Source organism: Lathamus discolor, chromosome 22 (genome assembly GCF_037157495.1).
Source record: "Lathamus discolor isolate bLatDis1 chromosome 22, bLatDis1.hap1, whole genome shotgun sequence".
NCBI lineage: Eukaryota > Metazoa > Chordata > Aves > Psittaciformes > Psittacidae > Lathamus > Lathamus discolor.
This window is the reverse complement of record NC_088905.1, coordinates 4,651,577-4,678,806: the sequence shown is the minus strand read 5'-3', so window position 1 is coordinate 4,678,806 and position 27,230 is coordinate 4,651,577. Positions and strand designations below refer to the sequence as shown.

Genomic DNA, 27,230 nt, shown 5'->3' with positions numbered 1-27,230 from the left:
CCCGTCCCGGCCCGTCCCGCTCCGCCGCAGCGCCCCGCGGGGCCTCGTCCGGGCCGCACCGAGCGGAGCCGCGAGGGGCCCGCGGCACCGCCACCACCATGTCCGGGCGCGGCCACAGCCACGGCCACGGCCACGGCCACGGCCGGCTGCCCACCACCGAGCGCATCGTCAAGGGTGAGCGCCGGGCGGCCCCTGCGGCGCGGGGCGGCTGGGGGGGGGCACCCCCGGCTCTGCCGCTGAGGGACAGCGGGGGGGGCACCGCTTGTGTGGGCGCTCCGGGGCAGCTCTGGCATTGGGGGCAGCTCTGGGCATGGGGCAGCTCTGGGCATGGGGCAGCTCTGGCGTTGGGGCAGCTCTGGCATAGGGGGCATGGGGGCAGCTCTCGACATTGGGGGCAGCTCTGGGCATGGGGGCAGCTCTGGCATGGGGCAGCTCTGGGCATGGGGGCAGCTCTGGGCATGGGGGGCAGCTCTGGGCATGGGGCAGCTCTAGCATGGGGGCAGCTCTGGCATGGGGGCAGCTCTGGCATGGGGCAGCTCTGGCATGGGGGCAGCTCTGGCATGGGGGCAGCTCTGGCATGGGGGCAGCTCTGGGTATGGGGGCAGCTCTGGGCATGGGGGCAGCTGTGGGCATGGGGCAGCTCTGGGCATGGGGCAGCTCTGGCATGGGGGCAGCTCTGGGTATGGGGGGCAGCTCTGGCATGGGGCAGCTCTAGCATGGGGGCAGCTCTGGGCATGGGGGCAGCTCTGGGCATGGGGGCAGCTCTGGGCATGGGGCAGCTCTGGGTATGGGGGCAGCTCTGGGTATGGGGGCAGCTCTGGGTATGGGGCAGCTCTGGGCATGGGGCAGCTCTGGGCATGGGGCAGCTCTGGCATTGGGGGCAGCTCTGCTCTACGGGAGCCGGGGGGGGTCCGGCCTGGGGGGCCCCGATGTGAGGGATCTGCCCCCCCCCATTGGAGCGGTGCCCGGTGGGACCCCCCGGCGCTGCGGGCGCAGGGGAGGCCGTTCCCCGGCAGCAGGGGGGTGATGGGGGCTCCGCGCTGCAGGCGAGGGCAGGATCGGTGCCAGCACCCGGGGGGTCCTCACCGCCAGCCCGCGGGGCTGAGCCCCTGCTTTGGGTGGAAGGGGGGGGGGCTCTGCCCCTCCCCGGGGGGAGCCCACCCTGCGCCCGCTGCTGCAGCCCTGCCTGTGCCGCCCGCCCGGGGCCGGTGCCAGCTGGCCCCTCGGCAGCGCCCGTTATAGCAGGGGCTATTTTGGACGGAGCAGCAGGCACCGGAGCGTTAACGGGAGGGAGCCGCGGTGGAGCCGGGGGCTCCTCGTGCCCCTTCTGCTGCCCTCATGGAGCCGGTGCCGTGCCCGCGGCCCGGGGAGCATCCCCAGCGCTCCGGCTCTGCGGGGCTGCGGCCCCGGGTTACACAATGCCCCCTCGCTGAAGCCGTTGCCCCCGAAAGGGGATTGCTGCGGGCTGGAAGGAGGGGCAGGGATGCGCGCTGCGGGGCCTGGGGCCCACTGCTTGCTTTAGGCTGTCGTGTGCTCAGGTGTTAGCGACAGCGGCCTCCGAGGAAGGGAGAGTGAGCGGAGGTGGCCTGGCAGCCTTGGTGCTGCCCTGCAGCCCCTGCTCATCCCCGCTGCCGGCCCTGGGCTTGGCCTTGCTCAGGTAAGGGCAGTGCAGCCCTTCGGGGCCCGCGCGCTTCCAGAGCCTCGGAACCCCCCCCCCAGCAAGGAATCCTGCTGACGGGAATGGCGCTGCCATGGGCTGCGAGGCCGCCGGTGGTGCTGGCTGCAGCAGCTCCCTCCAGGCACTGGTGCTCCCCTGGGAGCTGCGCAAGGAGAGCGTTGGATTCCCCCGGGTATGGTGGGGATTCCGGTGCCGCTGGCAGCGCGGGGCAGGAGCGTGGCGGTGGTTGCCGGTGGAAGGTGCTGGCATTGGTGGTAATGAATGAGTTCAGCCTGAGGATAAAAGCTGGGTTTGCTCCGTTGGAAATGCCCCCAGTTCAGCAGGATGTGGAGCCTTAACCGTGTTTAACCTATATATTTACAGCCCTGGGGAGGTGTTCGCTGTAATTAGGTTTAGTCAGGAGAAACCCAGTGCTTCCACGGGCCTCGGGTTTGTGCTTAAACCTGACTCCACATCCGTTGTGAAAACCTCTCCTTTGGGGATGCATCCAGAGCTGGTCTTCAGTAGCTGGGGGCTGCTGTTGCCTGTGGCAGGGCTTGGAGCTGGATGGTCCCTCCCAGCCCAACCCGGGATCCAGGATGCGTGCTCCAGCTCTGTGCTCTCACAGGGAGCTGGAGAGCGGAGTGGCCGCTGGGTCTGGGTGCGTGCGTCAGCCCCAAGGTAGGCTTGGGTTAAGGGATGGATCCGTACCTGGGGAATGCTCAGCGCGCAGGCGGGTGGCTGCAGTGCCTTGGGCTGCCCATTGGAGCGAGAGCTTCGGCCTCGCTGCCTGGCGCCGCAGGGATGGAAGCGATCCTGCTCCATCCCAGGGGATGCTGGGCACAGGCGCACCGAGCCCCGCAGGGGTCCACACTGAGGCCTTGTGATGGGGGGGTGAAGGTGGGAGCAGAGCTGGGGGTCCCTGCGCGTCTCCTTTGGGTTTTCCCTGGGGGCAGGTGCTCAGTGCGCGTGTGTGGATGTGACCCCGGTGTGATGCTGGGTCCGCGCTGGGAGCATGAGGGATGGTGCAGATCATCTGCTTACTGCTGAGCTCATCTCGTCAACACCTACCTCGGGTCTCTCGGGGCCAGCTGAGCACCCAGTGACAGCTCACCCCCTGTGCCCGAGCAGAGCTGCTCCCCTTCTCTCCGCACAGAACCTCTGTGGAGGTGCTGCTGCAGACACGGAGCCCAATCCCATGGGATTTGCTCCGCGAGGCTCCCAGTGCCTCCAGCAGGAGCCCCGAGGAGCCAGAGCCCGGGTTCACCTCGGTGGGTGCCTCCTCAGAGGCCTTGGAGAGCTCGCCCCTTGCTGCTGCCAAGCGGATGGGGTCAGGGCTGTGCTGGGTCATCGCTGGCTGCAGACACCTCCAGCTATGGAAGGCGCATCCAGCTTCCTCCCTGCCCTGGCTTCAGTGGGAATGCTCCTGAAGTGCAGCTGATGCTCGAGCCTTGGGCTTCCTCCCGTTGGGAGCTGGAGAGGATCTTTATAATGGAGCAGGCACTGGTGGAAAAGTGGCTTTGTAATAGCTGCAAAGGGAGGGAGGGCTGAGGCAGGTCTTAAATACAGGAGAAGTTGTATTTGTATCCGTACTGGCTCCAGGGAGACCTCAGAGCAGCTCCGGTGCCTGAAGGGGCTGCAGGAAACCTGGAGAGGGGCTTTGGGCAAGGGCCTGTAGGGACAGGCCAAGGGGAATGGCTTGAACCTGCCCGAGGGGGGACTGAGCTGAGCTCTTAGGCAGAAGCTGTTCCCTGTGAGGGTGCTGAGGCGTTGGCACAGGGTGCCCAGGGGAGCTGTGGCTGCCCCATCCCTGGCAGTGCTCAAGGCCAGGTTGGACAGAGGGGCTTGGAGCACCCTGCTCTATGGAAGGGGTCCCTGCCATTGGAGCTGGAGGAGCTTTAAGGTCCCTTCAAACCCAGGCCAGGCTGGGGTTCTTGAGCAGGACCGTGTGGCACCGTCACCGCTCGCTTTGTGCCTGGCTTCTGTTGGGTTTTCTTGCTCACTGGGGCTGGTTTGCAGCTGAAAAGGAGCCCAGGGAGGGGAGGGGAAGAGCTAAAAATGGAGGTAAAGGCCAAGGTGCCCGGCCTGGGGCCCGGGGCGCGCCGGAGAGGTGCGAATACCAACGGGGTCAAGATGCGGTGGTGGCACCTCTAAAAAGCAACTTGTGTCATGGCGCAGCCGCTCGCCTGGCCCCGGCGCAAGGAGGCCGCGGGCACCGGGAGCCCAGGGCAGGAGCCCCCCCGGTGCCTGGGGGTTCCTGCAGGCCAGCCCCTTCCCTGCGGCGAGCGCAGGCTTCCAGGGCCAGGCCGTTGGAGCCGGTGCTGGATGCTCTGTGCGGAGCTGCCCACAGCCTCTGTCAGGGATGCTCTGGTGCCCGCTGTGGACCTTGGGTGCTGAACCTTGGGTGCTGATCCCTGTTCAGGCGCCCGCACCAGGCCCGCAGGGGAGCAGATTGGGCTTTCTCCTTTACTCCAGGGTTAACACCAGCTGCTCCGGATGGGTGCTGGAGGGGGTGATGAGCAAGGAAGGTCACAGCCCCTGTGTTCCATGGCAGGTTTCTGTTTCCTTGCTGCCTGGGACACGTTAACCCCATTCCCCTGTTGCTGGGGGGGTTCTGTAGCAATGAGGACAAAGCCCCATTAGGTCCCGTGCTAAAGAGTGGTCTCCATCTGATGCCAGGAGCTGAGGGGAAGGGGTCGCTGCCTGCAGGGTGCTGGGTGCTTGCCTGGGCAGGAGGCGGCTGCTCCTTAGGAAGTAGGGCAGGGTGCTGCTGCCTTAAAATAGCAGCGAGTGCTTGTGATGGAGGCAGCTATTTAGGTAAATCCTGGGGTCTCAGTGGGGCAGAGCCGTCTGTGAAGCTAAAGATACTCCTTGGAGACCTATATTTGTCCAGGATCCTTCCTGCCCTGCTTTTCCAGGTGTTCCCTCTGCAGCTTGCTTGGGGATGGCGGGTGTGTGAGCGGCTCCGAGGGTAATGGAATTAGACAGCATTAAGCAGCAGGAGCGAGGAAACAGGCTACGTAAAGACATCAGCATTATCCTCTAATGCAGGACTTGGCTCTGAGCGGCTCCTGGAGGCCCGGCTGCCAGGCCCACGGTGCCAAAGAGGCCGGGGACGCTCGGGAGCTGGGTCAAGTGCACTGGGAAAACCCCAGCAGGGCTTGGGGCAGGGGCAGGGAGGTGAGGGGGGATGCAGGGTGGTGCTGCAGCCCGTGGGGCAGAGCCTCCAGTGCATGGGGCAGAGCCTGGCTGCTGTCTGCAGGTGCAGCATCTCCAGCTCCCATCCTTGCTGTGGTCTCGCAGCATTCCGCAGGGAGCAGAGGTGGATGTGGGTGCTGAGCCCGGCTCTGCTGCCATGAGCATCCGCACGTGCAGGTCGCAGGCAGGCACCGGCTCTGCTGCCATGGGCAGGATGCGCAGTGCCCAGGGAGCGATGGGATTTACCCGGGACACAGAGCCCGCTGCTCCGTGTCCATGAGGTGCAGCAGCCGTGCTGGCAGCTCCTGAGCCTTGGAGCTGCTGCTGCCATCCAGGAATCCCGTTCTCCCAATGGGAGCTGCAGCTGCCTGCTGGGAGCTCGCCCTGCTCCTTGCCCTCGCTGCCCTTCTCCTCTGTCCACTGGAGCTCAGTGACCCTCAGCCTGGCTGGGCCCGGCACACTGAGACCTGGTGAGAGGAAGGCACCGGGAATGCCGTGGGGCTGGGGGCAGCTGGGCGGTTATCCATGGAATGGTTTGGGCGGAAGGGCCCATCCAGCCCCAGGCAGGGACACCTTGCACTGGAGCGGGTTGCTCCACGCCCGGGCCAGCCTGGTTCGACCCCTGCCAGGGCAGGTCTGTAACGGAGCTGGAACGCCTCGGGAATCGCGTGTTTCCAGGCTGCCGGGAGGGTTTGGGCCGTGCGGATGAGCTGGCACCGGGGGTGCAGAGCCCGTGGCTCGGGGCAGGCTGTCCCGGTGGCAATCCCAGGCCGCCTCCCGCTGCGGCGCGGTGCTGGGGGCCCGGTGGGCCCGGCATGGGAGCACCGCGGTGCCTGCTCCTGCCGGGCTGCGGGTGCTCAAAGTGGCCTCAGCACCCGGGTGTCACTCCCTGGGTGATGTGGGGCTGGTTGGCAGGGGCAGGGCAGATGATGGGGCTGGTTGGCAGGGCCAGGGCAGATGATGGGGCTGGTTGGCAGGGCCAGGGCAGATGATGGGGCTGGTTGGCAGGGGCAGGGCAGATGATGGGGCTGGTTGGCAGGGGCAGGGCAGATGATGGGGCTGGTTGGCAGGGCCAGGGCAGATGATGGGGCTGGTTGGCAGGGGCAGGGCAGATGATGGGGCTGGTTGGCAGGGCCAGGGCAGATGATGGGGCTGGTTGGTAGGGCCAGGGCAGATGATGGGGCTGGTTGGCAGGGCCAGGGTAGGTGATGGGGCTGGTTGGCAGGGCCAGGGCAGATGATGGGGCTGGTTGGCAGGGCCAGGGCAGATGATGGGGCTGGTTGGTAGGGCCAGGGTAGGTGATGGGGCTGGTTGGTAGGGCCAGGGCAGATGATGGGGCTGGTGGGGCCGGGGCGCTTGGTTCCTTGTTTCCCTTCACTCTCCTGTCACCACGGCTGTGCCTCTGCCCCTCCGAAGGCATCATTCAGGCTGGTGGAACGGACCTACAATGGGGATATTTTTAGGGTTATTGTGAGCAGATATTCTGGGTGTCCTTCAAAGGGGAACGTGGCTCAATGTGAGGATCAGAGCGAGCTCTCGGAACCAGTTGCGCACGGGGAGGGAGGCTTCAGCCCCAGCAGCGCGGCTCTGACCGGATTCGGATGAAACTGGGGGTGTTTTGAGCTGCATTTAATGCTCCTCCGTGCCCAGGGCCAGGCTGGACGCAGGGGCTCGGGGCAAGGTGCTCCAGTGGAAGGGATCCCTGCCGCTGCCAGGTGGAACTGGAGGGGCTTTAAGGTCCCTTCCAGCCCCAGTGGCTCTTGCATCTCTGCAAGGGGGCCCTTTGCTTCCTGGTGACCCCTCTGTGCTGCCGCTGTGAGTTCCCTGAGCGCTGCCTTTCTGCGCGGGGGGAAGCTCCTTGCTCTCCCAGGCTGTGCCGCTGCGCCTGGGGATGGCTTTGTTCCGCAGGGCAGAGGCCTCTGCCAGAGCAGCACCAGGGCCCCAGCACCGCTTCAGAGTGAGAACCGACCCAGGTGACCTGGTCCAGGCTTTGCAGGGTTGGTGCTGAGCATCCGTGTGGGTTCGCAGGCCTGGATCTGGACTTGCCCTCCCCAGCGAAGAGAGAATTTCCCCAACCAGCACAGGGCTTCCTAAAGCACAAAGGTGTTTGCGTGGTTCATGATTTCAAGACAATAAAGATTATCCCGTGGAAAATGGGCAGTTGCTGAGGAATACGAGGTCTGACAGCAAGTTTGACGTTGACAGCTTAACTCTGCTGCTGAGGCTCAGCCTGTCCTTGCCTTTGTGTGTGGACCCCCCGCCCGAGCGGCACTGAAGCAGGTTGGCTGTTGCTGTAGGTAACAGCTTCCATCACTTGCCTTCAAGGGCTTTGTTCCCTCTTAATGCCTGTGAGAGCTCTGCACCATCCTGAGCCTTCAGCTTTGTGCAGGCACAGACGGGCATCGCTGCTGCTGCAATCCGTGCTGGGCTGCTCCGGGTCATTGTCTGCGAGCTGGCTCTGCCTGCGCCCGGCTCGGCTCTGAGCGGGGAATGTAGGTTAGGTGGGAGCGGCAGGAATAACCTTGGGCTCCCCGGAAAGGGGTGAGCCCCGGCCTGCCCGGCAGGGACCGTGCAGTCCTGGAATGGTTCGTGCTGGCCCTGCCACGGGCAGGGACAGCTCCTGCTGGAGCAGGTTGAGTCCAACCCAGCCTGGAGCCCCTGCAGGCCGGAGCGCTGGGGATGGGCTCGCAGGCAGCGGGCGGTGGGGAGCAGCCCTGGGCCGGGGTCTCTGGGGCTGGATCCTCATCCTGCTGGGATGGAGCCGTGCGGAGGGAAGGAGGGAACTTGCATGGAAGCTCTTGGCTGCTCACGGCCCAGCCTCCTGCTTCACCTCGTGCAACCCCGGCGGCCCCGGCCGGGAGCTCCTCCTCGGGGGGCTCTGCGCCGTGACGGGCGGCACAGAGCTGCTCTGCCCCAGCTCCGGCGGCCTTGCCTTGTCAGGGGGGCTCCAGCACCAGGGGCTGTGTTTGAGGGCCTGGAATGGAGCTGAATGGGTCCTGTAACAGACTGTGTAAGAGGCTTCCAGTGCCTAAAGGGGCTGCAGGAAACCTGGAGAGGGGCTGTAAATGCAGTGAAGCAGCGCTGCAGTGCTCCTGTGCCAGTGGAAGCAGTGCTGCAGTGCTCCTGTGCCGATGGCAGCAGTATTGCAGTGCTCCTGTGCTGATAGAAGCACTGCTGCAGTGCTTCTATACTGGTGGAAGCAGTGCTGCAGTGCTCCTGTGCCAATGGAAGCAGTGCTGCAGTGCTCCTTTGCCAATGGAAGCAGTGCTGCAGTGCTTCTGCACCAGTGGAAGCAGTGCTGCAGTGCTCTTGTGTTGCTGCAGTGCTCCTGTGCTGCTGCAGTGCTGATGGAAGCAGCGCTGCAGTGCTCCTGTGCTGCTGCAGTGCTGCTGTGCCGGTGGCAGCAGGGTCTTGCTGGAACCTCTTGAGTTGGCAGCTCCATGGGGAAGGTGCCGCGCGTGCTCTGGCCCGTTCAAGGCACGCAGGGCACTTGGTGAGCACCCAGCCAGCGGAGCAGAGCTCCAAAGGGACGGATGAGAAGAGGCTGCCTACTGCAGGCCCCGGCTCCCCTCTCGTCCCAGCCACTCGTGTCCTCCTCCGTCCTCCCGTGCACCTGGGGCATTGACAGTCACTGCTCAGCCCCAGCCTCCTGCTGCCTCTCTGCTTTGTGCCTCTGCCCCTGGTTCCCCAGCTGAGGAGCTGCTCTATTTGCATGTAAAAGAGATCAGCTGCATCGCTGTTAGTCACAGTTATTGGACCAGCCCTGCCTCCTGTTCCATTGAACACACTGCGGTGCCGCACGGGTGATGGGGAGGACACGGACTTCATTTGCATCGCGTATTTTCCTGCTCTAGCTGGATTAGAGCTAAGTGCAAGGCTGCCCTTCAGTGCATGACACGATCCCATCGGGAGATGGGGAAGAGCTGGCTCCTTACCCAGTGAGGGGGGCTGTTAGTGTGGGGTGTGCCGGAGGTTCCACGCGCTCTGCAGCGGGCGGGCGCTGCACTGAAGGCCTGTGAAAGGATCGGACCTTGGGGATGCCCAGCACACGGCGGGCGCTGGGCCTGCCGCAGGCTTCACAGGCACGGAATCCCAGCCTGGTTTGTATGGGGACGGCCCTGGAGCTCCTCCAGTTCCACCCCTGCCACCTCCTCTCCTTTAAGGGACTCCTTTCTCTTCTTTGCATCAGGCAGGCCAGGAGAAGGCGGAGGAGGAAGCCGGGTGGTTCTCCCCTGGTTTATGGTTGAGGTGTTCCTCTCTTGCAGAGGTCCCACGTGGCACAGGTAGCACAGGATCCTTGTCGTTGCCTAGCATGGAAGTGCCCATCGGGACGGCCGTGGATGGGGTGCTTCGCTCGAGAGGGACGAGTGCGTTTGGTGCAAGGAGATGAGGAGAGACCGGGGAGGTCGGTGCAAGGAGGTGAGGCCGTGCTGCTGACGCCTGCCCTTCCCTCCGCAGCGGTGCCGTTCCCCCCCACGCAGCGGCTCACCCTCAAGGAGGTGTTTGAGGATGGGAAGCCCCGGCTCGACGTCCTCAGGAGCCACCTGGTGAAGGAAGGGCGCCTGGAGGAGGACGCCGCGCTCAAGATCATCAACGACGGCGCCGCCATCCTCAGGCACGAGAAGACCATGATCGAGGTGGAGGCTCCCATCACAGGTCAGGAGCTGCTCACTGGGGCGGGTTCTCTGCCCCGCTCCCTCCGTCAGCAAGGCTTTGAAACTGGGCTCCCGGGGGGGCTGCGCTGGTGTAGACGGAGCCTGGGCAGGAGCTGGGCTGGCCTGGGGCAGGGCGCAGCTCCTTGCTGCTCTCACGACCTGGCTTCTCTTGGTGTGTAATTGTGGCCCTTCTGTGCTGTTCTTCCTCCCCAGTGTGCGGCGACATCCACGGGCAGTTCTTTGACCTGATGAAGCTCTTTGAAGTTGGAGGCTCACCCAACAACACCCGCTACCTCTTCCTGGGGGACTACGTGGACAGAGGCTACTTCAGTATAGAGGTGACAGAGCTGAGCCTGGGGGTGCTCGCACTAAGCTAAAGGGCAGGGGGGAACTGGATGAGCTTCAAGGTCCCTTCCAGCCCATTCCATGATTCTCTCATGGCTGAGATGGGATCCTCAGCCAGTGACAAACAGCAGTGGGGGGGTCAAGGACTAAACTCTGCCTTCTGAACTCGGGTTTTAGTATCCCTTGTAGCTGTCAGTCAGGGGAGCGAGGCAGAGGGGTTGGGAATGGGAAGCAAATGCTGAAACCTTGCAGGATTCAGCTTGGCAGGGAGGAGAAAGCACCAGAGCTCGGAGTCGCTGCTCCCCTGACCCCTGAGAGCAGCAGCCTCGTGCAGCCAGGGCTGGGTCCGGAGCAGGAGATGCCCTGGGCTGTTGGACCCCGCAGTGTGGTGCTGAGGCATTTGGCCCCGCCGTGCCCCAGGAGCACTGTCAGCAGCTGGTGGTGCCTCCGCAATGCGGGATGCAGCAGGCAGGTCCCGGGAAGCACTGGGAGGGAGGTGGTGCTCTCAAAGGGCAGAGGAGTTGCTGGGTCCCCCCCCCGGCTGCTGCTGCCTCTGGAGGTCTGTGAGGGACGGAGCAGGGGGTGGGCGAGCAGCTGCTGCACAGCCCAAGGGCTCTGCTTCACCAGAGCCTGGTGCAAGAGGGGGTCTGATCCCGGTGGGGTCGGCGTCACGGGCGCGTTAAGGTGGGAAGAGTGGCCTGGGATAACGGAGGAAGCGCTTGCTCTTGGAAGAGGGAGGCTGCACGCTCCAGCGCAGGAGTAGCCGAGCTGTTGGGTCTCAGAGTGCTTCTCTGAAGGGCTCTGCAGGGGCTCCGGGGGAAGGTGCTGCCGGCAGCTTGTGCCGTAGCAGCCTCCTGCCTCGCTCCCAGCCCTGTGCTCCCGCACACCCAGGGTGAGCCATGGAGTGCCGGGAGCGGGGCCGGATGCGGGAGGTGGGGTTGTGCCCTGGGGACCTCTGGACAGCCCCTGGGGAGGAAGGGGAGGAACAGGCATCTGCCTGCTGCTTGTGCAGTTCAAGCGTGCGGACCTGGAAAAGAGATCAGCTCGGAGCGCAGCGGCTCTGATGTGCTTTGGTGTTAACAGAGAATCCTTCAAACAGGAGTTGCCGGCCCCTGCAGCGGGTGCGGAAGTGCTGCTCCCACTCCCTGCCCTTACCCTGCAGTCAGTGCTGCGTCCAGCTCTGGGGCAGCAGCACAAGAGGGACATGGAGCCGTTGGAGCAAGCTGCTCCAGTGGAAGGTGCCCCTGCCCGTGGCAGGGGTTGGAACTGTTGGAGCTTTAAGCTCCCTTCAACCCAAACCCTTCCAAGGCTCTATTTCTCTGTTCTCTTCCTCATAAACCATCCACGTGCGGAGGGAAGAGCCATTGATCCCTCAGGAGTCGTGTGCGGGGGCTGCTCCGACTGTCACTGGTGAAGCAGAACCTCCAAGGCTTGATTCTCCTCTTCTATTGACGTGTGCCTCTTCCCACCTACTGCAGCGTGCAGCCGTGCGCTGGGCGCGATTCCCACCTGCATGTGCAGAACCTGGTTTCTGAAGTGAGACAACAGCTTTGCTGCTGGCATTGGGTCGCTGCGAGGAGGGAGTTAATGGTGGATAGGGGTGAATTTGCTTAGATGTGAAGGTATTTCAAGGCTTGGGGAAAATGCGGAGCTGCAGCAGCCTCTGCGCTGCAGAGATGGCTCACGTATGGGATATTGGGGGTTGGGGTTTTGCCTGCTCCATCCCAGAGGCTCAGCTGATGGAAAGGCATCCAGGTTTCCCTGTGCTTCCCTGGGAAGGTGAAGAGCAGCGGCATGGTCAGGCCTTCATGGATCATCGCAGGGAAGAACTTCTGCCTAAGCTCTCATCTGTGCTCTGGCAGGTTAAATCACTGCACGCACTCGTGCATTGGTGTGCTGGGGGGTATGAGGGACTGCCTGCCCAGCGCTGCTGCTAATCATGACCTTTTAACGAAATGAAATAGGAGGTAATTGTATAATTGCATCCTGATGCAGGCAATCAGGAAACAAGATGCAGAACTGGGGACCAAGGAGGTGTTGAGGCAAACCGTGTCTCTTGTTGCAGCCCAGACTCCGTTCACTCCCATTTGGAGGGTGGAAGTGGGTGGTCTCTAGGGTCCCTTCCAGCCCGTTCTGTGATTTCACTCTCACACGCTTGCAGTGTGGTTTTGGATCTCTCTTTGGAAGCTGCTGCCCTTCTGTGACTCTGCACATCCCAAACCCTCCTCTGTGCTCATCTGTCCTTGCTTTGCTTTGAACCGGGGCTGGCTGCTTCCTCCAGGCCTTACCCAGTCGTTCGGTTCACTTCCAGTGACTTCCCCATTGCAGTTCTCAGCCGGCCCAGAAACACGACTTTCAGGTGGCAAACAGGAGCCTGAAGCTTTTAAATCACAGACTGATGACAAATGGGTGTGTTGGGAACGTTTCTCCTGTGAGCAGATGCACTAGAACATGACTTTAACCACAGCTTCAATTACCTGGCCCCGGCCCTGGGTTGCTCTGCTTTGGAATTCAGGGTTTGCAGTCAAGGCTTTCTCAGCAGGGCTGGGCTCTGAGTTAGGCACAGGCCGGTGCTTTACAGCTCCTTGGGGATTTAGGGATCCCTGCACGTAGCTGGAATGACTCATGCAGAGCTTACCTTGCAGGTTCAGTGCTTAAACATCCCGTTTAAGGTCTCTGTACTAGAAACGTACCTTGAAAGTGCTTTGCTTTGGTTATGGGGGCTGTTTCCGTGCCCCAGCAGCTGGTTCCGGAGGTGTGCATCCCAGCAGCGATGGTTGCAGGGTGAGGCCGTTGGCAGACTTCATGGCTCCCGTTCTGCAATGTGCTCTTTCTGTAGCCTGTCAGCCTGCAGGGTAAGCTCTTCTTAGAGACTTTAATCCAGATCTTCGAGCTTGCTGGCATTATGGGTTGTCCTTCCAGCGCTCACAATCAACACGGGAGGTGGGATAACGTTTCCCGATGCTAGGTACCAGCTGATGTAGCCGTCAGCTTGACAAAGTTAAGCGCAGAGGGGGGAGCGCACGCGTTTCCAGCCCTTCCCTCCTATCCTGGGAAGCCGGCCCAGCGTATTCCTGGGGCTCTGATAAAAGCGGGTGTTTCGGGTTGACTTTGGGCTCTGCCTCATCAGATCCGATCTTCCAGGTGCCCTGCTCACGCAGGGGATGTGGGAACCCTCTGCGAGGCTTCGCTGAGCTTGTTTCTTGGCTGGGCTTTTCCTGTTTTGCACTTGAGCTTCACATGACTGCAGCGTGAGCATTAAAACGAGGGGGGGGCCGGCGGGGAGGATCAGGTTCAGCTTTCCTGGTGCTTCTCGCCCTTGCTGAGAAGACTGAGGAGCTGTTTCCCTGCCCTGCGTTGCAGCGCAACATCTGGACCGCAGGTCCCGCTGCACAGCTGGCTCTGCTCTGCACATGCCTGCTTTTTGCTTTGCTTTCTGCTGGGAGCACAAGCTGCGCCCCCCCCCCCCAGCCCAGGGCCGGTTTCGGTTGAACTCGATCTCATTTGTCACTTCTCCAGCCCAGGCCTAATATAGAGAAGTGCTCGGTGTGGCTTTCCCCCAGCGCCAGGGTGGCCAAGAGAGGATCTGCTGCCGATTATGGAGCTGGGTTTCTCTCCGGGCTCTACCCTGAATTCAGCTTGTTGGGTGTCTTCCCAGAGCCACTCAGTGCAGGCTGCGGCGCCCTGGGAAGGGGCTGTGACATGCCATCTCCTTCTTGTCTCCCTTGCAGTGCGTGCTCTATTTATGGAGTTTAAAGATAAACCACCCCAAAACGTTGTTCCTCCTCCGAGGGAACCATGAGTGCAGGCACCTCACAGAATACTTCACCTTTAAGCAGGAATGTGAGTATCGAGCAATGGAGGAAGGACTGAAGTGTGTTCAGTGTGCTGTGGCTTAGTTTTTGTGCCTGCTCTGAGTGCTGTTGGTGAGCTCTGGAGCTGTAGAAACCTGTGGTGCCTTTTCCCCTGCATACACAGGCCTGTTTCAGCCTCCACTAAAGAACCCCCCCCCAGTACATGTCCTGTAAAGGACAAACACGTGTTGAGGTGGCCTTTTGGTTACCAAGAGCGAGTGTGGACGGAGGAAGTGCGAGCACATCTCGTGCTGAGGCGGTTGCACCCCTCCCTGACTTCCAGCCCCAGCAGCATACAGTCACTGCCAAGTGACTTCAGCTCCAGCTTGTGCAGCTGGGACCAGTGACTGCAGCTGGGAGCAAGTAAAGGATTCCTTCCCCAGTGTCTGCACGGGGGAGAGTCCTTTCCTTGGGGACGGTTTTGGTTGAGTTAAGGATCCTTTCCTGCAGCATTTACATGCTCTTGAAAGCAGTGATGGTGACAGGCTGGGAATGAGCCCTCTGCCCAGCCTCTTACGGTAACCCCAGTGCAGGTGTAAATGAGCAAACGGATTCAATTCTTCCCTCTTTTCCTCCCCCTGCTCCCCATCTTTCCAGGTCGAATCAAGTACTCGGAGCGAGTGTATGATGCGTGTATGGATACATTTGACTGTCTTCCTCTTGCTGCCCTCTTAAACCAGCAATTTCTGTGTGTCCACGGAGGACTGTCTCCAGAAATCACATGTCTAGATGACATTAGGAAAGTAAGTAAGCTCCGGGGGCCTTTCCCGTGGTGAACACCGGCTTCCTTGGTGCCTGCCCAGAGCCCCGGGCCCGCAGCGGGGTGCAGGGCTGCAGCTGCCGGCAGCGCTGTCCTGATGCTGTGTGCGTTCTCCAGTTAGACAGGTTCAAGGAGCCTCCAGCCTTTGGTCCCATGTGCGACCTGCTCTGGTCCGACCCATCCGAGGATTACGGCAACGAGAAGACGCTGGAGCATTTTGCCCACAACACTGTTCGAGGCTGCTCCTATTTCTACAGGTGAGCGCTGGGTTGGAATCACAGCATCGGGGGGTGCCGGGTGGGAAGGGGCTTCAGAGGTCATTTAGCTCTAACTCCCCTGCCGTGGGCTCTATAGGGTGCTCTGAGGGACTAGAGCTTTTCTTCTGCCCTTACACTGAGGTGTATGAGGGGATGAATTGCCACTCAGAACACACTGCAGCGTGCCCGGCTCTGACGTAGCCTTCACTTGGCTCTGATGCACAGAATCCTGTTTGTTTGTTCTCCTCCTGGAATATTGAGCTCTTTGGGCAATGTTGCTTTATGAAATTGTGCTGTCGGACAGCGGAGACGCTGCTCGAGCTGGCGGGGAGCCTGTGGAGTGGTTTTCAGGCATTGGATGGCACCAGGAGCTCTAGGAAATAATCTTTTCCTGCCTAAAAGAGAAGCGTTTCTGCTGACAGACCACTTGTAGCCTGGCTGAGAAGGGAGGATTTGGCACCAGGGGTCTGGTTAACAGAATGCTTTGCAATTCCGTTTTCAGTGAGGTAATACCCACTGCCCCGGCCTGGGGATGCTGTGAAAGCAGGGCCATGGCCATGCACTGTGCGTGTTCATTGCCATGCACTGTGCGTGTTCATTGCCATGCACTGTGCGTGTTCATTGCCATGCTCTGTGCGTGTTCATTGCCATGCACTGTGCGTGTTCATTGCCATGCACTGTGCGTGTTCATTGCCATGCTCTGTGCGTGTTCATTGCCATGCTCTGTGCGCGTTCATTGCCATGCTCTGTGCGCGTTCATTGCCATGCTCTGTGCGTGTTCATTGCCATGCACTGTGCGTGTTCATTGCCATGCTCTGTGCGTGTTCATTGCCATGCTCTGTGCGCGTTCATTGCCATGCACTGTGCGTGTTCATTGCCATGCTCTGTGCGTGTTCATTGCCATGCACTGTGCGTGTTCATTGCCATGCTCTGTGCGTGTTCATTGCCATGCTCTGTGCGTGTTCATTGCCATGCTCTGTGCGTGTTCATTGCCATGCTCTGTGCTCACGTGTGCCTGGTTTCTGTGTTGCAGTTACCCTGCAGTCTGTGAGTTCCTGCAGAACAATAGTTTGTTATCCGTTATCCGAGCTCACGAGGCGCAGGATGCGGGGTGAGTGCTGCGGCCCGCGAGCTGAGCCTGCTCCCTCTGCCCCTGCCTGCACACGGAGCCCGAGCCGCGTGTTTAACAGCTGACCTGTTTTCCAGGTACCGAATGTACAGGAAGAGCCAGACAACGGGCTTTCCGTCGTTAATCACAATCTTCTCTGCACCAAATTACCTAGATGTCTATAACAACAAGGGTAAGGCTGCCGGGGCTGGCCTGACCTGCTCAGAGATCCCTCTCAGTGCTCCCTCCCCTTGCCCACTCTGCTCTCTCCTCTGGCTGCGTTCTTATGCATGAAATGAAATGGAAAGGAGCTTTCTGTGCTCGCCTGATGGCAGCAGGGGAGCTGGAAGTGGCCGGGTGCTCCGGCTCCCAGGCTCAATGTGTTACTGTGGCAATTAGCTGTGGAGTTACCAAGCCTGGAATAATGCTTCCATTCCCAGCCCGTGCCAGCTGAGTGCTCTTGATGGATGCTGCCAGAAAAAAGGAGCTGCTGCTATGGGCAAGCTTTTAACTTGTAACCATGCCCTTCAAACCATACGAGTGTGATGGGGACCTTTCCTCAACTGGGGGGTATTTTTACCCCTCACTTTGGATCTTGGCTTTGTGTTCATCGCTTCTGCCTTGCCCCCACGTTAACAGCTTTGTTATTTTGACCTTCAGTAATTACAAGCTTCAGTGGAAGAACAGAATGGGTGAACTTAAACCCTCTCATTCTGGAGAGCTCTTTGGTTCTGCATGGTCCTGCTGCTGATGGAGTTTCCTTAGCGCTGGCGGTGCCCACAGACGCTGTTGTTCTCCTCTCTCCTAGCTGCTGTACTGAAGTATGAAAACAACGTCATGAACATCAGGCAGTTCAACTGCTCCCCTCACCCCTACTGGCTTCCAAACTTCATGGATGTCTTCACATGGTCTTTGCCTTTCGTAGGGGAAAAGGGTAAGAGAGACTGGGATTTCCCAGTGGCTGGTCACAGCAGTAGAAACCTGCCCCACAGGCTGTTAACTGTGCTGGGAGTGTTGTAACTCCTTCATTACCAGATAGCACTGGGAAGCACTTTGGGTTCAAGGAGATCTGCACGTTACTGGGTAAAGCCCTTGTGAGAATCATTGTTGAGACCAGTTTTAGGGAGGTTTTGGCAGGAAAATGACCATTTCTTGCCTGTTTCCGCACTGCTGATGGAGCTGCACTGGGGTGGCGTGGCCCCAGCTCGGAATTTGAAGGCACTTCTCTTGCTCTGGGTTTGCACCAGAGGAATGAAAATCTCCTGTTGGCTGGGGGCCCACCGAAAAGGAAGCCTTCATCCAGTTTAAAGGCTTAGTTCATCCTGAAGGAGGCGAGGCAGCTCCAAATCAGGCCAAGGCATTGCCTCAGCTTCGGGCAGGGGGTTTCAGTCCCACCCCATTGCTGTGTGCTTGGGGGATGACTCCAAGGAACCAAAGGTTGAATCCCCCTGCTCGGAGCTGACGTCCGGAGCCCCGCAGTGGGGTCCGGGTGGGGAGGTGGGAGCCTGCGCCAGCCCCGCCTGCTCTGCAGCACTTGGCACCCCGCTCCCTCGCCACGTCTGTGCCAGCTGGGCTGTGCTGGGGCTGCACCCCCTCCTTGGCACAAGGTGTGACGGTTGTCGGCAGCTCCAGGTGCTGCTGCGGGTACCAGCAGCGCGCAGCGAAAAGGGGCTTTGGGCTTCCACTTACGGGGTGTAAATGACCTTGAAACCGTTTCCTGTCCAGCGCATCCTCTAGAACACCTCTGCTGCCCAGGCGTGCGCCGGGCCCCTCTAACCCCCCTGTGTGTGTTCTTGCAGTCACGGAGATGCTGGTTAACATCCTCAACATCTGCTCCGATGACGAGTTGATTTCTGATGGTGATGAGACGTTGGAAGGTAAAAACCGCTCTTAACCCGAGCTGGTAGCGGGCTGGGGGTGAAGGTGTGTGATGCTGCTCACTCGGTTCAGAGCTGGCTGCCCAGCCAGGCTCTCCCGTTCCTTCTTGGCCAGCCCTGGTGTGGTTTTGGGTAGGAAACGTTTCTATTTTTTCCCTCCTTTGCTGTTCAGTCCCAGAAATGAAATCACATTCGCTGCGACAGACGCTTCTCGCAGCTCCTCTGAGAGTGCTTCCTGCTTCCCAAGTGCTTGCTTTTTCCTCCCAAACCAAAACTCTCTGCACCAAAATATCTCCCCGATCCTCTCCTCTGTTGCAGCGAGCTCCTCTGCAGAGTGGCTTCTCCTGTCACCCCCTATAGAAAGCAGAACGTGGTTTTGGGGCCTGGTTTTGAGCTCTGCATGAAAAGGGACAAAGCAGTTGTGGAGCAGAAGCTTCTCTGTCGGGGGGTGACTCGAGGAGAGGAGGTGCTGGCCTAGAGGCAGCTCCGGCACAGACGTGGGGCCTGCAGCGAGGAGCGGGGCCGGGAGCATGCGCCCGCTCTGCCGTCGAGCCTTTAACCCGCTTCTCCCATCGCATTTCATGTTTGGTTTTGGTTTGGTTTTGGTTTCCTTTCTCCCTCCCATGCAAATTAAATTTGTTTCTTCTATCTCTGTCTTCATCTCCTTGTTTCTTGGTGTCTCCTCTCCCTGAAGATCACTACATTTCAAGCTATCAGAAAGGTACCCAGCTAGAATTTGCTACCAGCTTAATTTTCACTGCCTGTGCCACCAGATTCCTCGGAGTGGATTGGAATAGCTGACTAGTTGGGCAGCCTCTTCATCCCTTTCAGTTTTAACATGAGTGCCGCGTGGTTCTAACCCTTCTGCGTTCCTCCAGGAACTCCAGAAACGGGCTCACGTTTCTTCCTGACTTCCGAATGCAGCCACTTAGTGCATGGCTGAGCCATCGGTGCATGTGAGGCCTCCAGTGCGGCTTGTCCTGTCCTGTGTCCTCGGGCCGTGTGAGGGATCTCAGCTGAGAGGAGATGTGTCCGTTTCCCCCTTTCTCACTCAGACTCCTGTGTTTTCAGCTCCCCTCCATGCTGCTTCTCCCCTCTGGTGCGCAAGGGCGGGCAGGGGAGCTCGCAGCCCTCCCTGTGTCTGTGTGAGCGCCTCGGGTGCCTGCGCTGACGCTTGCGGGACGCTGCTGCCCGCGGCGAGCACAGCCCCGTGCCCATCAGCAACCAGACTCCTCCGTGTGCTGCCTGGCAGAGCTGTGTCCGCGTGCCTGAGTCATTCGTGTTCCATCCTGTGCAGTGTGAGCAGCCTGGGGAGCTTCGAGCCAGCCTCCCCGATGCGCTCCCTGTGCTGGTTCTACTCTCTCTCAAGGCCTCTCGGTCCGTGCATCATCTCGTTGGTGTTGCCCTCCTCACCGCCATCCTCTCAGCACTCTTCCGAGTGCAGCTGTGAATCTGTAACCCATGAGTTCTTTCCCTGGAGGCAGGCAGGTGCTTCATAGTGACGTGAGCTGGGCCTGGAAAGCAGGAGAGCCTTACACGTGCTGGTGTCTGTTTCTCTTCTCTCCCTAAGGTGGGACAACGGTCCGTAAAGAGATCATCAGGAACAAGATCAGAGCCATCGGGAAGATGGCACGTGTCTTCTCGGTTCTTCGGTAAGGAGCCAGCTTCTGAGGTTCAGCTGGGCGCTGGGTAACAGGGGCTGTTGGTCCGGGTGCACCAGGCAGGCAGAGTCCTGCTGGGGACTAACCTCACGAGCCCTTTGCTTCAGAAGCCGGGGCTGGCACTGGGTGAGCTTTCAGGTCCCTTCCAACCCAACCCATTCCATGATAACTGGGTGCATTTAACCCCTTCAGGATGCATTTGCTGTGCTGTAGCTCCGATGCCTCACAGCTGGGTAAGCAGAGACCCCATATTTATGAGGCCAGGGTTGTGCTTGATGCCCAGCGGATCAGACGCACGCTGCCCATGGTCAGCACAGGGCAGACTCCACTTTCCGTGCTGCTCAGCACCAGCAGTCCTGCCTGGGCCCGGGTGAGCCCTATGTTAACCTCTCTAACTGGTTGTATTGCCTCTTCCTTGCAGAGAGGAGAGCGAGAGCGTGCTGACCCTCAAGGGCCTGACTCCCACAGGGACACTGCCCCTGGGGGTGCTCTCGGGGGGCAGGCAGACCCTACAGACCGGTGAGTATGAGCCCCCCTCCCCTCTGCGCTCCGGTGCTGGCCCTCAGCTGCCCCCAGAACCATTCAGTCAGGTCCCAGCCATCCTTCGGGGACAAGTGAGCTGGTTCAGGCCCACGGGAGGAAGGATTCAGAAGCAGGAAATAGCAGGATGTAGGTGGGGATGTGAGAGCCTTCCAAGGTGTCCCCGTATACCCTCGAGGGAAGGAAAGACAACAAACAGCACCCTGCCTAAAGCATGTGGACTGCTTTGGCGTATGCCTCTGCAAGAAGCTTTCTGCCTTATTTCCCTTCTGTGCTGCATGGTGAGCATCCCCTGCTTCACCCCTCTGCTGCTGTGTGGTGGCTCACCTGCGAACACCGTCGTAACCACACCTGCTTGCTTGTTCTTCATCCAGCAAAACCCCTCCGGTTTTGACCCTATGAAGCCACGAATGGGGAAGCTTAGATTGCGTGAAGGGAAGGAAGGAGGGAGGGAGGGAGGGAGGGAGGGAGGTTCTTCAGGCCTTTATATCTCAGATGTCTCTTAGCCCGCTGGGTTTGGAGGTTTCCTTTCTGTGCTTGCTGGCAAACCCTTGCTCCCTTCCCTCAGCAGCCACTTCTCTGTCCTGTTGGGGTGCTGAGAGCAGCACTGAGCTGCGTGCCTGAAGCTCCCAGGGCAGGAGGTTGGCTGCTGGTCAGGGAATGAGGGGATCCTGGAACCGAGCGCTTGAATCCTTCCCTGCCGCCAGCCTTCGGGCGCTGGCTCCGACCCAGCCTGTTCCCCGCTGTCAGCACGGGGAGTTCCTGCAGGCTCAGGACAGGGCTTGTTCCGGGGCTGCCTTTGCCTGGGGTGAATAGTTCCCAAGTGAGGAAGTGGCCCCGGTGGTGCCTGCTCCCGGCCCGGGCAAGCGGCTGCGTCGCTCCCAAGCCCCCGCGGTCCTGGCGAGGTTCCTCCCTTGTCACAGCCCTGCAGGGATGGGAGCAGCCTGACCGCTGCAGCCCTGCCCTGGCACCCCTGGAGCAGGCCCTGCCGTGATGCTCCCCTGCCCCTTCCCGCTCCGGGGGGTTCCTCTCAGGGGCTCCCCGCAGCAAAGAACCAGATTTAAGCATCCCCCCCATGCGTGTCCCAGGACAGGACAGAGGAGCTGGAGCTGTGCTGCTGCCTTCCCCCCGGCAGCACCGCGCTGCTCCTGCCCTCCCTCCTCCTGCTGCTGCCCCTGTCGTGGCTCCTTCCTGCGCCCCTGCACCCCTATGGGTGCTCCAGCAGCGCCTGTGCTGGGAACGTGGGGAAGGGGCGGCCCCGTCTTAGGGCACCCTGCGAGGGGAGAGCCAGGGCTGCCGGTAGCAGAGGCAGGGCCCTCCCTCCCTGAGCCTCCTGCCAGCCTTGCACAGCACAGCTCGGCAGAGCTCTTCATCAGGGACTGCAGTGACAGGACAAGGGGTAACGGGTTCAAACTGAAACAGGGGAAGTTTAGATTGGGTCTAAGGAGGAAATTCTTTCCTGTGAGGGTGCTGAGGCACTGGAATGGGTTGCCCAGGGAGGTTGTGAGTGCTCCATCCCTGGCAGTGTTCAAGGCCAGGTTGGATGAAGCCTTGGGTGGGATGGTTTAGTGTGAGGTGTCCCTGCCCATGGCAGGGGGGTTGGAACTGGATGATCTTGAGGTCCTTTCCAACCCTGACTATTCTATGGTTCTATGAGAAGCGGCTGAGCAGAGCCCAGATGTTCAGCCCCAGCCCCGTTCTTCCTCCACTGCCTCTCAAGGACTCTGTGCTCTTTGTACTGGGCCCAGAGTCAAGCTCTGTGGCGTTTGGAGGCCGAAAGTGGGGGATCTGCTCTCAGGAAGGGCCTCTCCCCTCCCAGATGCTGGGGCAGGGACCAGCAGAGCTTGGCGAGTGCTGCAGCAGGCTTAGGAAGGGCGATGCTGCTCAGCTTTAGGTGCCTCGTTGCTTGGTAACACGTTTGGGAGGTGGAGCTGAAGCCAGCCTGGATTGGAAGCAGGAGCCCGTCTCTTCCTCTGCTCTAACCCCAGGCACTGGGAGCAGAGTCCGTGCTGCTCCCTGCCCTGCAGAGAGCAGGCTGCCCGCTCTTCCCCACTGCTCCAAATGTCCCCGTGTCCCTCGGGGTCACTTCCCTTCGGTGGCTCTGGTGGCTGGGGCTTTGCTCTGGGCTGGTTGCCACATGAAAGGGGAGAATCCCTCAGAGTGCCCAAAGGAAGGGCTTTGGACAAGGGGTGTAGGGCCAGGCCAAGGGGTATGGCTTTAACCTGCTCAAAGGGAGACTGAGCTGAGCTCTTAGGCAGAAGCTCTTCCCTGGGAGGGTGCTGAGGCGCTGGCACAGGGTGCCCAGAGAAGCTGTGGCAGATGTGTAAATGCAGATGGAGCCCCGCTGTCCTTCCCATGGGATACCTGCTCCCCCGAGCCCTCCGGTGCATGCAGCCGCAATCCATCTCTCTGCTGCTTCTGTTCCTCTCCATTGGAGTTCTGTGTGTGCCCAGTGCAGCGAGGGAAGGAGACTCCCCCGTGCCACTGCTCACCCCAGGGAGTCCCCTTGCCCCCTTCCTCTCCAGCTCCTGTCCCCTTTCCCCCTCTCTTGCCGGTTGGTTTTGGTCGTGGTCGCGTCCCCCGGGGCTGGGGGGGCTGCGGGCTCTGCGTGGCGATGGGGATCACTCACTCTCACTGGGGGTTCGGTCTTCATTTTTGCATGCCACTGTTCTTCTGTCTTGCAGCCACAGTAGAAGCGGTAGAGGCACGGGAAGGTATGGCTAGAACCCGCCGAGAGGCTCAGATCATCTCTGTGTGTGCCTGTGCTCACCCGAAAGAGGTTCCCCAGCCTCAGGGAAGCTTTTTCACTCCTGCATCACCAGAAGGGGGGGAGGACGGGCCCCGGCTGGGCAGCAGAGAGATCACCCTGGGTTGGTTCCAGTCTGTTTGAGCCTTCCTGAGGTTGTTGCTTGGTGCAGTCCCTGCATCGGAGAGCACTTGGAGCTCTGAGGTCTCAGCTTCGGAGCTGGGCTCCTGCAGATCTGGTCCCAGGTGCCTCATGGCTGAGTTCATCCCCTGGCGACTGGAGGTGGTCAAAATCAGCTGGGAAGCAGGGGATTGCACGGCTCTGCTGTGATCCTTGCCTTTGCCACAGGTGGGACAAGGTGGTCCCGGTGTGGAGAAGCAGTTTTCTCCCTGTACTTGATGTAGAAATGAGGTTTGGGGAGGTTTTCTCCTTGATGCCTGCATTCAGCTACTGATGAATGGGGCCGTACATCAGCGTAGGGAGCTTTGATTACCAGGGGAAGCTTGTTTGTAAAGCAGCCAAATCATTGTAAAAGGACTTGGCCCAAAGCCCTTCCTTCTGTAATGCAAAGAGGGTCAGCATTTGGTCCATATCATCACGGCAGGGGTGATGTCCTCAGCCGTGCAGTGATGAACAGGGACCTGCCTGCCCGTGCTGGGTTCCATCCCTCCATCGGGAGCCTGCCTGTGTGCCTCCTGGTCATGCAAGAAGCGTGTTTGACCCCAGGGCTAGCTGTTCCCCTCTCCTGGTGTTGCAGTGTGTGGTCTGTGTTGGAGTTGGAGCCTTGTGGTGCTGTCTCTCTTGTGTTGGTTTGGTTTTGCCTTTCTAGTGCTGTGTTTTTCAGCTTTGAAAGCTCCCTGAGGTGTCACTGTCTGGGGACATGGAGCACGTGTCTGGTCCTCAGGTCCTACTGAGCTGCGTTAACCCATCAGAGAGCAGAGCAGGGTGCCCAGAGAAGCTGTGGCTGCCCCATCCCTGGCGGTGCTCAAGGCCAGGTTGGACACAGGGGCTTGGAGCAAGCTTGCTCCAGTGGAAGGGGTCCCTGCCCGTGGCAGGGGTTGGGGCTGGAGGAGCTTCAAGCTCCCTTCCAACCCAAACCAGGCTGGGGCTCTATCCCAGCAGCTGCCTGGTGGGACAGGGCTGGTGCCCATGGCCAAAACCATTCCTTGAGTGTGCCCTGCTGAGGTCTGCATCCTGGGCGTCGCAGCCCCGGTGCCGGTGCCCAGCCCCAGCCCCGTGCTCCGTGTCCCACCGGTGCTGTGCGTGTGTGCCCGCGCCGGCCGGGGCTCCGCGGGGCTCAGGCCGGCTCTCCCTCTGCCCGCAGCCATCCGGGGCTTCTCGCCGCAGCACAAGATCCGCAGCTTCGAGGAGGCGCGCGGGCTGGACCGCATCAACGAGCGCATGCCCCCGCGCCGCGAGCACGACGGCCCCGCCGCCTGCACCAACGCTGCCGACAAGGGCAGGAAGGGGCAGTGAGGGCCGGGCGCGGGCCGGCCCCCATGGATTCTATTTATTTATTGTCATTGGGGGGAGGAAGGCGCTCACCGGGGCTCGCCCCCGCCCCGGCCGCATCCGTGCTGTCAGAAGGTGACCATTTTGTAAGTCCTTTCTTTTTTATTTATGTTCCGTGTCTAAACCCAATCCATCTCCCGCGGAGGGCCGGAGCCGAGCCGGCTGCTGGTGCCTACCTGGAGCCTTGTGCTGTGCAGCTGAGCTCCCCGGAGGCAGGGGGGCTCAGACAAGACCCGGCCCCAGGCAGCCTGGGTACCGTCGGAGCCTGGTCCTTCCCTCGAGGACAGGGTTGGTTTCGTTGTTCTTCTCCTTCCCCAGCTCTTTCTTCCCGGTTTGCCGTTGTTTGCCGCAGCTCCTTCGCCTCCCTGCGTCTGCTGCTTTAGCAACCGCCCGGGTGGCAGGCCCGTGGCGTGGCGCAGCTGGCTGGCATCCATCCCTCTCCCAAGGTGACATGCAGATATCCAGGATTAGCTCGGAGGACTCCGGGGGTTGCACCAATCACAGCCCCTTTTCCTTCAGTCCTTCAGCCCTGGCCTGGCCCAGCCCCGAGCAGGATGTGTAACCTCTGAGTAAGGTGGGAGAAGCGCTGCCCCTCGGTGCAGCCTCTCCCCGGGTTGAGGCTGGGTGCAGGCAGCCATCAGCTGGGGCTGCGGGCATCCCTCGGGAATCGCTGTGGTTCAGAGCACAGGAATTACCTCCCATCCCTGGGGGATCTGCAGGGCCTGGGTGCTCAAGGAAAAGGGGATGATTGAGAGCCTGTGGGTAGCAAGACCCCCCTGGTACCAGCATCGCATCCTGCAGAGCCCGTGGCACGGTCCCTTGTGCCCAGCTCTGGAATCGGCCCTTGTTGCTCAGGAGCTGAGTGCTGGGTGTCCAGGGTGGTCTCGGCTAAGCCAGCATCCCCCCCCCCTTGGCATCCCCCATGCGTTTTGGGGATGTCTTTCACCTCCCATTGGCAACTTGGGCTTCTCCGGCTGCCGGTTACCGTGTGCGATCCAAAGGAGCCACGGGCCCATGGGCTTTTCCTGGCCGTGGAGGGGGTGTTCCAGCTTGTGATGAAGCTTTGAGGGAAGGATGAGTGATGGTGCTGCCTGTTCCGGTAGGGATGTGGCCTTGCCGCAGAGCCCCCGGGGTTGGAAGCGCAGCCCTGCCTGGCTGTGGGCAGGGAGGGTGGGTTAGGGCAGGCTGGCAGGTAGGAAACCGAGCGGATCTGGATCCAGGAGGAGCAGCTCCGGAAGGGCGTTGGTGCAGAGCAGGAGAAGGGAGGTTTCTGTGCAGTGTTCAGGGTTTGAAGCTTGGATCTGTTGAGCAAAGCCTCGTTCTTTCACATTAAACTGACCTGAGGTGAGCGTTCAAAAGGGGTTCTGTGGATTCCTGTCCGGTCGCTTCCCTTCCCGGAGGTCCCTCATCCTGTGCCAGGGCCCAGGCAGCCGCTTGCAGAAGCAAACCCCTTCCAGCTCCCGCTTCTCCTCCGCCTCCCCTGTCCCTTGTGCTCGCCCCTGGCTCCGGATCCCTGCCAGCCCCTTCCTGGACCTCGCTGCTTCCCTTTGTGCTCCAGCCCTGGGGAGCAGCGGCTTCGCAGGAAGCTTTCAGACCCCTTGGATCTGGTCCCCGGGCTCTGGTGCCAGGCGGGGGGGAGCCGTGCCTGAGCAGGCACTGGGCTCTCCCAAGGCCTCCCCTGCTCCTCCGCTTTCCCCTTCCAGAAGGGAAGCTGGGGCTGGGGCTTCGCCCATTCCAGGTGCTGTCAGGGCAGGCGGCTACGGCTGGATAAGGGAGCCATGGAGCAGGCGGGATGTATGGATGCCGTACAGGCTCCCAGTCCTGGCCTGCTTGGAGTTCCTGAGGGGGTGAGGAGCGGCAGTGGGGGCTCATGGGCACTAATTCCCCCCCGCCCCGGATTGATTAACGCATCCCTTTAACCCTCCCCATGCTGGCAGCAGGACCTGAGCACCCCCAACCCCTCCTCACCGGTTCAGGTGATGGAGACCCTGCCTCCCTCATCCCCCCCAGCACCCCCCCAAATGCCCCAAACCCCCTTTTCCCCCTTCCTTCCCCCCCCCAGTGCCAGCCCTCGGGGCTGTGACCCCTCAACCCCTCACCTCGGAGCTCCCATCCCTTTATCCCTCCCCGGAGCTCGGCAGCAGGGCCCAGGCTCCGCAGCCTGGGTTGGGTTTTGGGCGTTGTTTTTGCATGTTCTAGCGAGGTGCATGTAAAGGAGGGAGGCAGCGATGGGGCGGGGGGGGGTCTCTTGTTTTGGGGTGGGTTTGGAGCCCCTCGGGGGCCGGGGATGCCCGGAGCCCCGTCGGACGGCGATGGCGATGCTGGGGTCGGGGCCCGGCGCCGGGCGCTGCCTCCTTTTCCTGCGGTTGTTTTATAAAATTCCTTCGATTTTGGGGTTTTTTGAGTTCTGTTTAAAAGAGGGGAAAAAAAACCAAACCCCAGCAGCAGAATTGTCCCCGTGGGCCGCGGTTTCAGCCCAATCCCTGCTCCGGGCCCGCGGGGGACGGGCGCGGCGGCCCCGAGGGGAAAACGGGGCGAAAAAGGAGAAAAAAAGTTCAACCTTGCCTCGGCTCCGCTGTGGTTATTATGGGATGGGATGGGATGGGGGGGGGGGGGGGTGAGGCCGCTCCTGCCCCGCTGCGTGTCCGCGCTTGTGGAGCCGCTCCCGGAGCTGCGCTCGGAGAGCGCCTGCGGGCGGCCCCGGTCGCGGTGCCCCTGCGGGCCGGGAGCGCGGAGCCCGGGGCTGCGCTGGGGTGAAGGGAGCTCAAAGCCGACCCCTTCCAAGGGCAGGGACCCCTTCCATAGAGCAGGGGGCTCCAAGCCCCTGTGTCCAACCCGGCCTTGAGCACTGCCAGGGATGGGGCAGCCACAGCTTCTCTGGGCACCCTGTGCCAGCGCCTCAGCACCCTCACAGGGAGCAGCTTCTGCCTCAGAGCTCGGCTCAGGCGCCCCTCGGGCAGGTTCGGGCCGTTCCCCTGGGCCTGGCTCCGTGGCAGAGCCGCTCCAGCCCTGCCCAGCTCCGGTTTCATCGCTGGCTCCCTCCTGGCCCGGGCTTTGCGC

At 61.2% G+C, this 27,230-nt stretch overlaps 1 protein-coding gene across 3 annotated transcripts; it reads left to right on the top strand.

Moving 5' to 3' along the window:
* PPP3CC (protein phosphatase 3 catalytic subunit gamma) lies at positions 1 to 25,528 on the top strand. Of its 3 annotated transcripts, XM_065659393.1 has the most exons (14): positions 1 to 174; positions 9,314 to 9,511; positions 9,724 to 9,848; positions 13,587 to 13,698; positions 14,307 to 14,452; positions 14,587 to 14,726; positions 15,760 to 15,837; positions 15,933 to 16,027; positions 16,643 to 16,768; positions 17,634 to 17,711; positions 19,282 to 19,363; positions 19,794 to 19,891; positions 22,597 to 22,626; positions 23,983 to 25,528. In XM_065659393.1, exons 1-14 carry the CDS (start codon positions 99 to 101, stop codon positions 24,132 to 24,134), a joined length of 1,536 nt encoding a protein of 511 aa, XP_065515465.1. In that variant the 5' UTR covers positions 1 to 98; the 3' UTR covers positions 24,135 to 25,528. The 3 variants fall into 3 exon arrangements, with proteins under 3 accessions (XP_065515465.1, XP_065515466.1, XP_065515467.1); XM_065659394.1 differs by lacking the exon at positions 22,597 to 22,626; XM_065659395.1 differs by lacking the exons at positions 19,282 to 19,363; positions 19,794 to 19,891; positions 22,597 to 22,626; positions 23,983 to 25,528 and adding an exon at positions 18,406 to 18,787.
* Positions 25,529 to 27,230: the final 1,702 nt, after the last annotated feature.